Source organism: Syngnathoides biaculeatus, chromosome 6, assembly GCF_019802595.1.
Source record: "Syngnathoides biaculeatus isolate LvHL_M chromosome 6, ASM1980259v1, whole genome shotgun sequence".
Taxonomy (NCBI): domain Eukaryota; kingdom Metazoa; phylum Chordata; class Actinopteri; order Syngnathiformes; family Syngnathidae; genus Syngnathoides; species Syngnathoides biaculeatus.
This window is the reverse complement of record NC_084645.1, coordinates 22,640,278-22,653,728: the sequence shown is the minus strand read 5'-3', so window position 1 is coordinate 22,653,728 and position 13,451 is coordinate 22,640,278. Positions and strand designations below refer to the sequence as shown.

The window sequence follows — 13,451 nt, the reverse complement described above, 5'->3', positions numbered from 1 at the left end:
ACAGACGGTGAAGACCACACCTGGAGCTGGAAAAAGCTTCAAAGATTTTGTGTCACGAGCGATACAAGAGAAGACGTTCTAGTTTTCTTTAGTTTCCGACCCGTTCAAAACTATTTTGACTGTGGTTCCAAATGTCCCTTCGCGAGTCAATTGACACACATATTGCTTGACGTGTAAATATGTTATAAAATATTTGCACGGCGGGTTCTCAGTTTTCAACGGAGTTCTGAAGTTTGTACGTACAGTAATTCGGCATAGTCTATTTACTTAAACGGTAATAACGATAAAATTACAGGAAATATTTCGTTTTACAGGAATCACATCATTCATCTTTCTGACCTGTCAATCACTCGTACAATAACAGCCAATCAGATAGCGGCATTGTCTTGACGCGCCCCTCTCGCCGTATTGTCCCACAAGCAATGGTGGTTGTCAGTAGCGGGCGCTTGGAAAAGTTCATGTTACGAAGAAAGTGGTCCTCAGAACGTGCAATTCTGATGAAAGATATCCTGCTAGCTTACAAGGGGCCCGCTTGATTCATTTTCCAAAGCCTAAAACACAGTTGACGAAGTGTCTACGATGGATTAAGGCTCGCGGAAGAATATTTTTGCATGGATCGGCAACGTTTCGCCGTAACTCTGAAATTGCGCCCTGCTCCGTCCAAAATCTTAATTCCGTGTACATATCTTTGCCTGAAATAGTTGAGACTCTCTTGGACAAGTCTGACGCATTTGGCAAAAAACATACCCCGATATTATCTGGAATATGCGATAGAGAATCGAGAATTATGTTCTATCGTTATTTTGAAAGCTTGTGGGACGTGGCTAAGGGGGCGGCGCTTAAGAACGCCATCGGAAAGGTCCGTTGAGAGCCATTTGTGAGATCAAAAATGGATATGTTGTGACCGTTGTAAATTGAGGATCCCATGTACTTCCTTAAGTACAGACCAGAACGTTTCCCTGGGATAAAATGGAATTAGGTGGGTGGACTGGGGTGGGTCGGGGCTGGGGGTCCCTACACGGGGTCTTTTTTGTTGTTGTCTTGGAATGACCTAAAATTGTCACAACTTTGAGAGGGCGTAAAGCAGACTTATCAATTTCAGTTTAATGAATGCGCAAAGCCCAAAGACCAAAAATCAGTCGAGGACTTTTCGCTTCATCAGCAGCCCTGCAGAAATCAGGCCACTGGTCGCCCGGCCCCCTCGGAGCGCGGGGCGACGAGTGGGGGGAATCGGGGGGTGCGGCTTTTTTGAGCCTCCAGTCAGAATTTGACTTTGGAAGAAAAGAAAAGCCACCGGAAGAGTGGACGGAATTTCACATGTGGAGGCAGCACTTCATCATCAATCAATTTATATCTCCTGCTGTGAATTAAAAAAAAAAAAACAAAAAACATTTTAAATACTACTAGTACTACTTTTAGTACAACAACAGATACTGTTACTGTCAATAAATGTCGAAATTTAGAAAAAAATATTTACATTTTTTTTCAATACTACTAGGACTACTTTTAGTACAACAGCTACTATTACTGTCAATAAATTAATGTGAAAGTTTAGAAAAAATATGACTTTTTTTATACTACTAGTACTACTTTTAGTACAACCATAGCTATTATTACTGTCAATAAATATGTGAAAATTTAGACAAAAATATTTAACAAATTTTTGAATACTACTAGTACTACTTTTAGTACAACCATAGCTATTATTACTGTCAATAAATATGTGAAAATTTAGACAAAAATATTTAACAAATTTTTGAATACTACTAGTACTACTTTTAGTGCAACAGCTACTATTACTGTCAATAAATTAAGATGTGAAAATTTAGAAAAAATACAAAATGTTTTTTAATACTACTCGTACTACTTTTAGTATAACAACAGCTATTATTACTGTCAATAAATATGTGAAAATTTAGAAAAAAATATTAAAAACATTTTTGAATACTACTAGTACTACTTTGAGTAAACAAACAGCTACTATTACTGTCAATAAATTAACGTGAAAATTTAGAAAAAAATATTTTAAAAAAGGTTGAATACTACTAGTACTACTTTTAGTACAACAGCTCCTATTACTGTCAATAAATATGTGAAAACTTTGAAAAAAATATGTAAAAAAGATTTGAATAGTACTAGTACTACTTTTAGTACAACAGCTGCTATTACTGTCAATAAATTAATATGTGAAAATTTTGAAATAAAAAAAAAATCTAAAAAATTACAATTAATGAAATAAAAATATATATTAATATACCAAAAGGTAAACCCATGAAAAATATCTAAAAATAAAACTAAATAAAACAAACATCCAACATTAGGCATTGAGCTGATACGTCAAAAAGTCTCACTTAAAACACATCTCATGACTTTTTTTGTCGGTGAAAAAAAATCTATCAAAAAGTTAGCAAGAGATTGATGTCGAGGGGAACAAAAACCCCAAAAAACTCAAGTACACATAAGTTCTATGAAAAAGTGGGTAAATCTCCCTGGCTGGTTGACAATGTTGATTTGACTTTGTGAATACGCAAACGGCGGCCCCTGGCAATTTCACACGAGCGCAAGAAAACGAGTGTACCTTTCACTTCCTTCACAGTTCTCTAATACGGCCTGGTGGGAACACACACACACACAAAAAAAAAAAAAAAAAAAAATAAAAACCCAACCGAAAGCATGAAAACAAGCCTTTTGCGGCACAACAGTCATCATAAAATCCCCAAATGTGTCTTTGTGAGGAATCCTCCTGGTTCGACGGCAAGTAAAGACGCGCATGCAGAGGAGATAATGATGTCTTTCACCAATGTCAAAACACATCAAATAGCAAATTATTCAGCGCGATGGACACGTACGAGCGCCCGCTCGACTTGCCTTCCTCTTCTCGCTGCTTTGTACTGATGAGCGCCTGCTTGTGTGCGTGTAGCTTTTTAATTAAGCGCGTCGATAAAAGTTTGATCAAAAATGACTGTTGGCCTGTCGTCAAAAAAAAAAAAAAAAAGAAGCTTGGGGTGTAAAACCCATAAAAAAATGATCCTTTAATTAATGCATCCCCCCCCTTCAAAGATAAAATGTCAATATATATTTAGAAGGCTGCCAATGACGGCGATCTTGCGCGACCTGAAATGGCGAAGATACGAGGAGGTAGCGCAAAGATATGTAAACATAAATTTGTGTACTCGTTTCTTCATTTCGTTATTGTACAATTAAATATGTCATTAAAATGAGCCTTATCGCGCCGTGTCATTTAGCAAGGGTCGTAATCCAACAAACCATCCCTGTCTTTTTTGCTGCGGAGTGAGTGAGGCAGCCGGGGGAAACAACATCCATCCATTTTCATAGACGCTTATCCTCACAAGGGTCGCGGGGAGTGCCGGAGCCGACCCCAGCTGTCAACGGGGGGGTACACCCTGAACAGGTCCCCAGCCAATCGCAGGGCACATCGAGACAAACAACCGCACTCACAATCACACCTAGGGGCAATTTAGAGTGTCCAATTAAAGGATTTGAAGAGAAACCGGAGTTCCAACCCGAAGAAAACCCACGCAGGCATGGGGAGGACATGCAAACTCCACACAGGCGGGTCCGGGATTGAACCCGGGACCTCAGAAGTGTGAGGCCAACGCTTTACCAATTGATCGGCTGTGCCGCCCTATATTGTGATAATTTTACCCATTTTTAAGGTGATTTGAGCAAAGACAGTTTTTTAAAATTCAATTTTTCATTTTTTTAAACATTCATGCATTTTTAGATCATTTTGTAACATTCCAAGCGTTGTAATTTTGTCAATCCATTAAATCTGATTGTGATTCTGATGGATTGACTTGCGCCACTCCCGCTAGCAAATCCCTCATGTGTAACATTCTCCTTTAGCTAGACTGTAATCCATCCATCCATTTTCTTTGCCGCTTATCCTCACGAGGGTCACGGGGAGTGCTGGAGCCTATCCCAGCTGTCAACAAGCAGGAGGCGGGGTACACCCTGAACTGGTCGCCAGGCAATCGCAGGGCACATAGAGACAAACGGTCACACTCACAATCACACCTATGGGCAATTTAGAGTGTCCAATTAATGTTGAATGTTTTTGGGATGTGGGAGGAAACCGGAGTGGGGATCGAACTCCGGGTCCTCAGAACTGTGAGGCCAACTGATCCACTGTTCCGCCCTATATTGTGATAATTTTGCTAATTTATAAGGTGATATGAGCAAAGGCAGTTTAAATTTTTTTTTTTTTTTAAATAATTCATGCATTTTTAGATCATTTTGTAATATTCCTCGCGTTGTAACTTTGGCAATCCATTAAATCTGATTCTGATGGATTGACTCACGCCAGTCCCTCATGTGTAACTTTCTCCTTTAGCTATATTGTAATCCATCCATCCATCCATCCATTTTCTCTGCCGCTTATCCTCACGAGGGTCACGGGGAGTGCTGGAGCCTATTCCAACGACTGTCAACGGGCAGGAGCCGGGGTACACCCTGAACTGGTTGTGAGCCAATCGCAGGGCCCATAGAGACAAACAACCACACTCACTATCACACCTATGGGCAATTTAGAGTCAATTAATGTTGCATGTTTTGAGGAAACCAGTTTCCACCCGGAGAAAACCCACGGGGAGAACACGCAAACTCCACACGGGCGTATGCTAGGATCGAACCCGGGTCCTCCGAACTGCGAGGCCAACGCTTTTACCAGCTGAGCCGCCGTGCTGCCCTTTATTGTAATCATTTTGCTCATTTTGCGAAAGGTGATATGAGCAAAGACACGCCCACTCAGGCAGCGTCGTAGCCAGTCCGAGCGATATTGACGACGTGGGCAGGTTTAATGCTTTGAAGGCGGCCGTCGATTTAAATGCCAGGGAAGGTCAGAAGCGCGTCGCTCCATTAGTCGGCCCTCCAACAAGCGGCACGTGGCCACTCGAGGAGCCCGTGGCAACGCGCTCGACGCTGGAGAAATTTGCTGCCGATATGGAATTAAGGAAAAAAAAAAAAACCAAAAAAAAAAAAAATAGCGCAGCGGAGAAGTGCTGCGTGTGTTTATTTTCTGATTGAAATGCAAGTCACACGCAGACACGTTTGCAAGGAGGGGAAGGATGCTTGCGCACATGCGTCCTAATTGTCGGCAAGGCGTGACAAACACGCGCGCCTCAACGTTGACAGAAATGTCACACATTTACTTTTGCCTTTTGTGTGAAATCGTTACATTATTTTTTCTCCTCACATTTTTGTATTTCAAACATTATTTTTTTCTCATTTTTTCCCCCTTATGTATAAAGGTTTTGGGCTTTCTCGGCGGCACGGTGAAGCAGCTGGGAAAGCAGATTTAATGGACTGCCAAAGTTACAACGCGAGGAATATTACAAAATGATCTAAAAATGCATGAATTATTTAAAAAAAAAAAAAATTAAAAAAAAAAACTGCCTTTGCTCATATCACCTTACAAATGAGCAAAATTGCTACAATTAAGGGCGGCACAGTGGATCAGCTGGTAAAGCGTTGGCCTCACAGCTCTGAGGTCCCGGGTTCAATCCCGGACCCACCCCCCTGTTTGTAGTCATCATGTCCTCCCCGTGCCTGCGTGGGTTTTCTCCGCGTGGGCACTCCGGTCCCCCCCCCCCCCCACATCCATTAATTGGACACTCTAAATTGCCCCTAGGTGTAGCCCATTCGTCCAAGCCGCTCATCCTCACGAGGGTTGCAGGATTGAAGGACACTCTAAATTGCCCCTAGGTGTGATTGTGAGTCCGACTGTTTGTCTCCATGTGCCCTGCGATGGGCTGGCGACCAGTTCAGGGTGTACCCCGCCCCCTGCCCGATGACAGCCGGGATAGGCTCGAGCACCCTTGTGAGGATAAGCGGCAAAGAAAATGGATGGATGGGTAGCACATCAATGCGAATGCCAAAGGTTGTTCCTCAAACGCATGCTAGCTGTATTAATTATGCTAACTGGTCAGCCCAAAAAACTCATGACGTCATGGCAGCTGAAAAACATCGAAAAATATGAAAAATAAGAGCTCAGGTAGCGCTATTAGCTTGATGATGTGAACCCTAGTGAGGATGGTAGCCCACTTTTTTTCTCATCTTTTAGATGGGTAAAAATGGTGTACTGTATACTACCAGAGACAAATTCCTCGTGTTTTTTTTTGACATACTGGCAACCAGTTCAGGGTGACACCAGCCTCCTGCCCGTTGACAGCCGAGATAGGCTCCAGCACTCCCCGGGACCCTTGTGAGGATAAGCGGCAAAGAAAATGGATGGATATAGTAATAATTTGTATTCTTTTGCAGTTAAATAGCTTTTGCCACACAACTTTTGTCTTTCATCTTTCTATTTTGTTATTTTTTTGACTTGTGCAACTCCCCATGAGCAAATCCCCGGGTGGGGGTCAGTGGGGGAAATAGGCGCATCGACTCGAGCGAGACAAGACCAGCACTGCTTGGCTCAACAAAAGGGAGGATTTTGAGCAGCAGGGACGGAGCAGAGGTGTTCTCGGCGGCTGCCCCGGGATGAGGGCGAGGAGAAAGAGAGGAGGAGGAGGAAGAGGACGGGGAGGCTGAGGTCAGCACGGAGTCTCCAAATAGCCGGCGGCAGCGGCGATGCCTCACAGTGCACATAACGGGCCGACAAACGAGTCGGCTGTCAGCACCCGAATGCTTCATCAGCCCTCGTCGGACCGAACCCTCAAAACCGAGCCGGGATGTGTTCAAGCAACTGCGGAGAAGCCTCCGGGTGCCACATTAAGGGAATAAAGTGCATTTTTAAGAGAATAAAAAGTTCATGATGGGAAAAGTCTCACTACAACAGTCTTGGCGGTATAATAAATGTGTGATCTACGAGAATAGAAAAAAAAAATTATAATTATTGTAATCGAACAAAATTGCAGTATGATAAGTGATGATTTGATGAGAATAAAAAGTCTTGTAAATAATTGAAAAAAAAAGAAATAGAAGTTAAGATGCACGTTTAAAAGGAAGAAAAATATTGGAAAAAAATATGACAACAAATTCAAATGTATTAGATGAAAAATACACAAAGAAGGACTTTAAATAGTGGCAAGTGTGTGCTCACTCCTTAACAAAAGTTTGGCTCTCCCAAATATAATAGGGTGTGTACACTTGTGCAAGCATATTATCTGAGTTTTCCTCCTCTCTTCACCCCCCCCCCACACTTGAATAGTGAAGGCTTTACATTAATTTAATGGTGGGTATAAAGTTTATTCTAGGGCTGATTTCTTCTCGGCGGCACAGTGGAACAGCTGGAGGAGCATTGGGCTCACAGTTCTGAGGTCCCGGGTTCGATCCCTGTGTGGAGTTTGCGTGTTCTCCCCGTCCCTGCGTGGGTTTTCTCCAGGCACTTGGGTTTCCTCCCACATCCCGAAAACATGCAACATTAATTGGAGACTCTAAATTGCCCGTAGGTGAGATTGTGAGTGCGGCAGGTGTCTGTCTCCATGTGCCTTGCGATTGGCTAGCGACCAATTCAAGGCCTCCCTAACAGCTGGGACAGGCTCCAGCACTTCCCACGACCCTCATGAGGATAAGTGGCAAAGAAAATGGATGCATGGATGGAACAAAATTGAAGTACGATAGGTGATGATTTGATGAGAATAAAAAGTCATATAAATAATTGAAAAAAAAATCAAATAAATGTTAAGATGAACCTTGAAAAAAAGAAAAATATGAGAGAAAATATTATGTCAACAAATTCAAATGTATTCGATGAAAAATACACCAAGAGGAACTTTAAATGGTGGCAAAAAAGTTAGGATGTGACTGGTTCATTGTGAACACAAGCACATGCCCAGATATAATAGGGTGTCTACACTTGTGCAAACACATTATCTCAGTTTTGCAACTGTCTTCATTTTTTTAACCCATCTGAATTATAAAAGCTATAGATTCATTTAATGGTGGATATAAAAAAAAAATTCTATGGCTGAGTTCATTCTTTTTTTTTTTTTTTAACATCAAACTATCTGGCATTAAAACAGGGGTGTGTCGACTTTTAATAGCCACAAAATGCACGGCAAATCCGTCGCAATTTCCGCCAAAACCGACGTGGCCTTTTTGAAATCGAATAACGGGGGCGTGGCGCCTTACCTGGATGGAGACGCTGCTGAAGGAGCCGCCGATGACGCCGGCGATGGCGAGCGGGCTGTCGTCCTGCAGCGCGTACGAGCCGTCCGGGCAGATGAACTCCGAGTCGTCCACCTTGGTGAGCGACGCCCGCACGAACTCCAGCGCCTGCGGAAAAAGGCCCAATGTTTGACCGATAAGTGAACATGTGATGTCATTCATATCATATCATAAGTCATTTTCGGCTTGTTTTCTGATGTCATATTTTGATTTTCAGCCAAATTGGCCCCACCCACATTTTGGGCAATCTTTTTCTCATTGATCTATTCTCCCGGTGTCATCTTTAGATTTAAAGTTTGGATGTTTTGCCATGTCATGTCATTATCCAAGCCGGTTATCCTCACGAGGGTTGCGGGAAAGCCAGAGCCTATCCCAGGTAGCTTTGGGCGAAAGGCGGACCACGCCCTGAAACGGTCGCAGGGCAGTTATCGACACCATCGCTGAGCGGGAATCGATCCCACGCTGCCCGCACCAAAGGCCGGCGTGTGTACCGCTCCACCATTACTGACACACTTAATAATAGGTGTCATCGTCAAAGCTACTTATCCTCACAAGGGTTGCGGGAAAGCCGGAGCTTATCCCAGCTAGCTTCGGACGAAAGGCGGACTCCGCCCTGAAACGGTCGCCAGTCAGTCGCATGGCAGACATCGACACCGTCACTAAGCGGGAATCGATCCCACGCTGGCTGCCCGCACCAAAGGCCGGCATGTGTATCGCTACACCATCAGTGACCTAGCTTGGATGTTTTATTCGATAATAATAAAGTGAAAATAGGAACAGTGAAACATTTAAGTAGGCTTGTTTTTTTCCGTTGAAATGACTCGTTAGGCGCCATGATAGGATCTGTGGAAGACATTTTCTTTCAGGTACAATATGGCGTCACGGTGAAATTTTTTGCAGTAAATACGAAACCAAGGATTTATGAGAGTGTATGCGCAGTGTACCAACCTGCTCCAGTGCATAAGTGTCGCGCGAGCACGTGTCCAGGATGTGCACGCCGAGGGTGACGCCGGGCAACAGAAGGCGGTCCCGGTTGATGGCGTCGATGGCGAACAGCATGGCCTCCAGCCTCTGGATCCCTCGGTCCTCGTTGACGCGGCCGCACTCCTCCACGCCGGCGCCCTTCTCGTGCACGGGGAACAAGCCCCCCAGCACCAGGTCGCCCTCCATGCGGATCTCCCGCCGCGACGTCGGCGGGTCTCCGGCGGACAGCAGGACGCCCCGGCACATCATCACCACCACGAGAGCGCGGGTCGCCATGGTTGGGTGTTCGGCGCGTTGGGGGTTGGGAGGTTAAGGGTGAGGGGTTAAAGGTGGAGCGGCGGGGGTCGCTTGGAGGCCCATGAAACGGGCGAGGGGGGCGGGAAGAGTGGCGCACGCGAAGGGACACACCATGAGGAAATCAGTCCTGCGGGACAAAAGACAACAAATAATCCCGATTAATTCACGAGTGCCCCAACTTGCAATCTTTTTTTGGGTATTTGTGAACAGTTCCGTTTCGCTTGAAACAAGCACACAGGGGCAATTTTTGTCTTTCAAACTCCACACTAGATCCTCATTGAGGACAGAGTATCTTCTTTATCTTTCGGCTTGTCCCGTTAGCGGTCGCCACAGCGTGTCATCTTTTTCCATCGAAGCCTATCGCGTGCATCTTCCTCTTTAACACCCACTGTCCTCATTTCCTCCCTCACGACATCCATCAACCTTTTCTTCGGTCTCCCTCTCGCTCTCTTCCCTGGTAGCTCCATCCTTACCATTCTCCTACCATTTTCCTCACTTCTCTCGCCACTGGACACGTCCAAACCATCCAAGTCTGGTCTCTCGAACCTTCTCTCCAAAACATCCAACTTTGGCTGTCCCTCTAATGAGCTCGTTTCTAATCCTATCCAACCGGCTCACTCCGAGCAAGAACCTTAACATCTTCATTTCTGGTACCTCCAGTTCTGCTTCCTGTTGTCTCTTCAGGGCCACCGTCTCTCATCCGTCCATCATGGCCGGCCTCACCACTGTTTTATAAACTTTGGCCTTCATCCTAGCGGAGACTCTTCTACCACATAGAACACCAGACATCTTCCGCCAACTGTTCCACCCCGCTTGGACCAGTTTCTTCACTTCCTTACTACAATCTCCATTGCTCTGTATTGTTGACCCCAAGTATTTGAAGTCATCCACCCTCGCTATCTCTTCTCCCCGGAGCTTCACTCGTCCTCGTTTCCTGCCTGGAAGCTTCATCCTCAGCCCCCTCCTACCAATATACTCACTCTCTCACCTCTGGACATGTCCAAATCATCGAAGTCTGCTCTCTCCATCCTTGTCTCCAAAACATCCAACTTTGGCTGTCCCTCGAATGAGCTTATTTCTTATCCTATCCAAGATGCTCACTCCGAGCGAGAACCTCAGCATCTTCATTTCTGCCACCTCCAGTTCTGCTTCCTGTTGTCATTTCACATTTCCCACCGACCGTCTCTAATCCGTACATCATGGCCAGCCTCACAACTGTTTTCGAGACTTTGCCCTTCATCCTAGCAGAGGATCTTCTGTCAAATAGAACACCAGACACCTTCTGCAAGCTGTTCCACCCCTGCTTGGACCAGTTTCTTCACTTCCTTACCACACTCACCATTGCTCTGAATCGCTGACCCCAAGTATTTGAAGTCATCCACCCTCGCCATCTCTAGACCCTGGAGCTTCACTCTTGCTCCTCCGCCCCTCTCATTCACTTTTTTACTTCGGCTAATCTTCATTCCGCTCCTTTCCAGTGCGTACCTCCATCTTTCTGATTGTTCCTCCACCTTGTCCCGGCTTTCACTGCAGATCACAATATTCATCTGCGAACATCATAGTCCAAGGGGATTCCAGTCTAACCTCATCTGTCAGCCTATCCATTACTACCGCTAACAGGAAGGGGCTCAGCACGGAACCCTGATGCATTCACTGCAGATCACAATATCATCTGCGAACACGTACGAAGTATGTCGGGTTGTTATAGTGGCGTCGTATCAGACCATTTGAAGCAAAAGGAGCACAGAAGTCTGGTATCGACACTGATATTAGTAACCGCCCATCCGAATTTCATATTCAGTGCAGCAAGCGAGCCAGGAACCTTTTCCAAGCGAGGACCGGGGCGTCACTGTTCTGTGTGAGTAACAAAGTACGTAAGGTCTAAGATCCTGCCTTGAAAAAGCGCGTGGTACCTTTCAGGGAACAGAGAAAATGTACCCCTCAAGGTTCAAGGATGTACTTGTTATCAGAAAGTCGGGAGTGATACATCTGCCGCCATGACTAACAGGGATTTGGAATTGTTTGGAGATTGCGCCTTGCTGATCTCCAGTCGGCTAGCCTTTAGATCACACGGCCACCCTCCTCCTACTCCTCCTCCTGCTCTTTCTCCTCCCGTCTTCTTCTTCTTCTTCTTCTTCTTTGGGCTGTGTGTGTGTATGCGCCCCTGGTTGTATCTGGATAAACCGGCTTAGATGGCTGCTTGATACATGAGACTTCTCATAGCACAAATCAGAAAAGCCGCTCTAATCTGATCTCGCTCGCAACACTTCTCCACTCTCCTCCGGCGAGCGTGCGAGCGTCTAACAACAAGGACATCTGATACTACCAAGTTCAGGACTCAATCAAAGCTATCAGGCGCTGCGTTTCGGCCGCCGCTTTCGCTAATGCGATCCCGAGACTTTCGCCTCAAATACGAAAACCTGGAGGAAATCAAAGCCCAAATTGGTTCAATCCAGAGGAAAACGTCTTCAAAACGTGGCCGCCGTTTATATGTGGACACAAAGTAAGTCGATGGCGTCGTTTTAGGTGAAATCGAGAGGTGAGGAAACACGAAGACGTGGAGAAAAGGCAAGAAGAATAAACTCGCTCTCAGGGCCGTGGTTCGGTGTCACAAAAATACGGAGTGCAGCTTCATATCCGTGACGACCGGAGGCGGGGCTAGGGTGTTGCGACAAGGTGAGGGGCAACTTAGCGACTTTTCCGACCCCTCCAACAAATATTTTCCCCCAAAAAGAGACCATCAATAAATCTGACGCCCATTTGGGGTGTGATTGGAGGGCGACATGTTCACCCGGCACTGCGCACGTTAACGGGGCAGGGGCGGAGCCAGTGGGTGGTCACTGATGCCCTCCCCGTTGACAATTGTTTTTCTTGGTGCCCCCACAAATTCCTGCCCCCCCACCCCACCCCCTTTGCCACCGGGGCAGGAGTTGTGTGTCAAATGCAAAAGCTCATCACAAAAGATGAACAAAAAAAAAAAACTTTGCTCATCATCAGCTAAATACGATTCAACCAGCTCATCGAAATTCTTAATTTTGAAACATTTATCATCAGTCGTGTTTTGTCCTTAAAGGTCAAGTGTCATGCCTACAAACATTCTAAAACAGAAATAGCAATGAAAAAAATATATAACGTTATTCACTTCAATGTCTATACAAAAAAATAAATAAGAGTGGAGAGCGCGTCATCCACGCGCAAAGTTGCGGAAGTCTCATTCGACATCCGAGTGGTCGCCATAATGGTTGCATCTTCTGCCCGTGACGTCACACTGGGACATTCGCCATTGAAAATCCGCTGTGCCACCTGCTATGGGAGACGAACACGCCCCTTCCGAGACGGAAGCAATATTACCCTGTTGTTTCGAGCCATACTTAGATGATATGCGGATCATGGCCAAACCTCATGCGGCCAAACGACCTCCCCACCCGATCCAGCGCCACTTTGAGCCACCGCAGCAGAGCCGCGTCCGCCGATCACGGTTTCAGCTGGGGTGGCACATCGACACATATAGCACCCCTGATTTACGGATTACGTCCTCCCCCAACTATTTTTTTTTTTTTTTTAGTTGCTGTATACACATCTACCTGTCATTCGGAACCCACGAAGCTCTCGTCCTTTGCACCTGTGCAATCCATTTTTAATGACGAACCGGGTCTTTTGGAAAAGTATGAAGAGCGAATCCATCCTCCCGAGGGTTTGAACAATATCCAGCGACACAACGAGCCGGCATTTTGGCTAACATGAAGGAGCTAGTTTCAACAGACGAGACCGCTTGAGTGTGTTACTGCCCTGGACGTCACTTCCTGTTTCTTCTGGAAAACAAATCCCTCGAGAGGATTTTCATGGCGGGAGTTGCAAAAAGCCATGTACGTCGTCAAAATTATGTTTTGTGGTGAAAAAACTGATGGGTCCATGCCTGCTGCTGTTTTTTTTTTTTTTTTTTTATTATTAATAACATACTAAAAATCATGCATTTCATGCCACTGGACCTTTAAAGAAATTAATGCAATGACCGGGGGTCAGGGGTCAGGGTTAAATTG

The 13,451-nt window shown here is 45.3% G+C and overlaps 1 protein-coding gene across 8 annotated transcripts in view; it reads right to left on the bottom strand.

The window, feature by feature from the left end:
* The window catches only part of grm3 (glutamate receptor, metabotropic 3), a 90,516-nt gene that overhangs the window by 23,338 nt on the left and 53,727 nt on the right, over nt 1-13,451 (bottom strand). For all 8 annotated transcript variants that reach the window (XM_061823132.1, XM_061823136.1, XM_061823130.1 and 5 more), the window contains 2 exons: nt 9,079-9,538; nt 8,095-8,238 (listed from right to left, as the gene is read on the bottom strand). In XM_061823132.1, coding sequence (XP_061679116.1) covers nt 8,095-8,238; nt 9,079-9,390 — 456 coding nt within the window. In that variant the 5' untranslated portion in view covers nt 9,391-9,538. The remainder of the gene's footprint in view (nt 1-8,094; nt 8,239-9,078; nt 9,539-13,451) is intronic.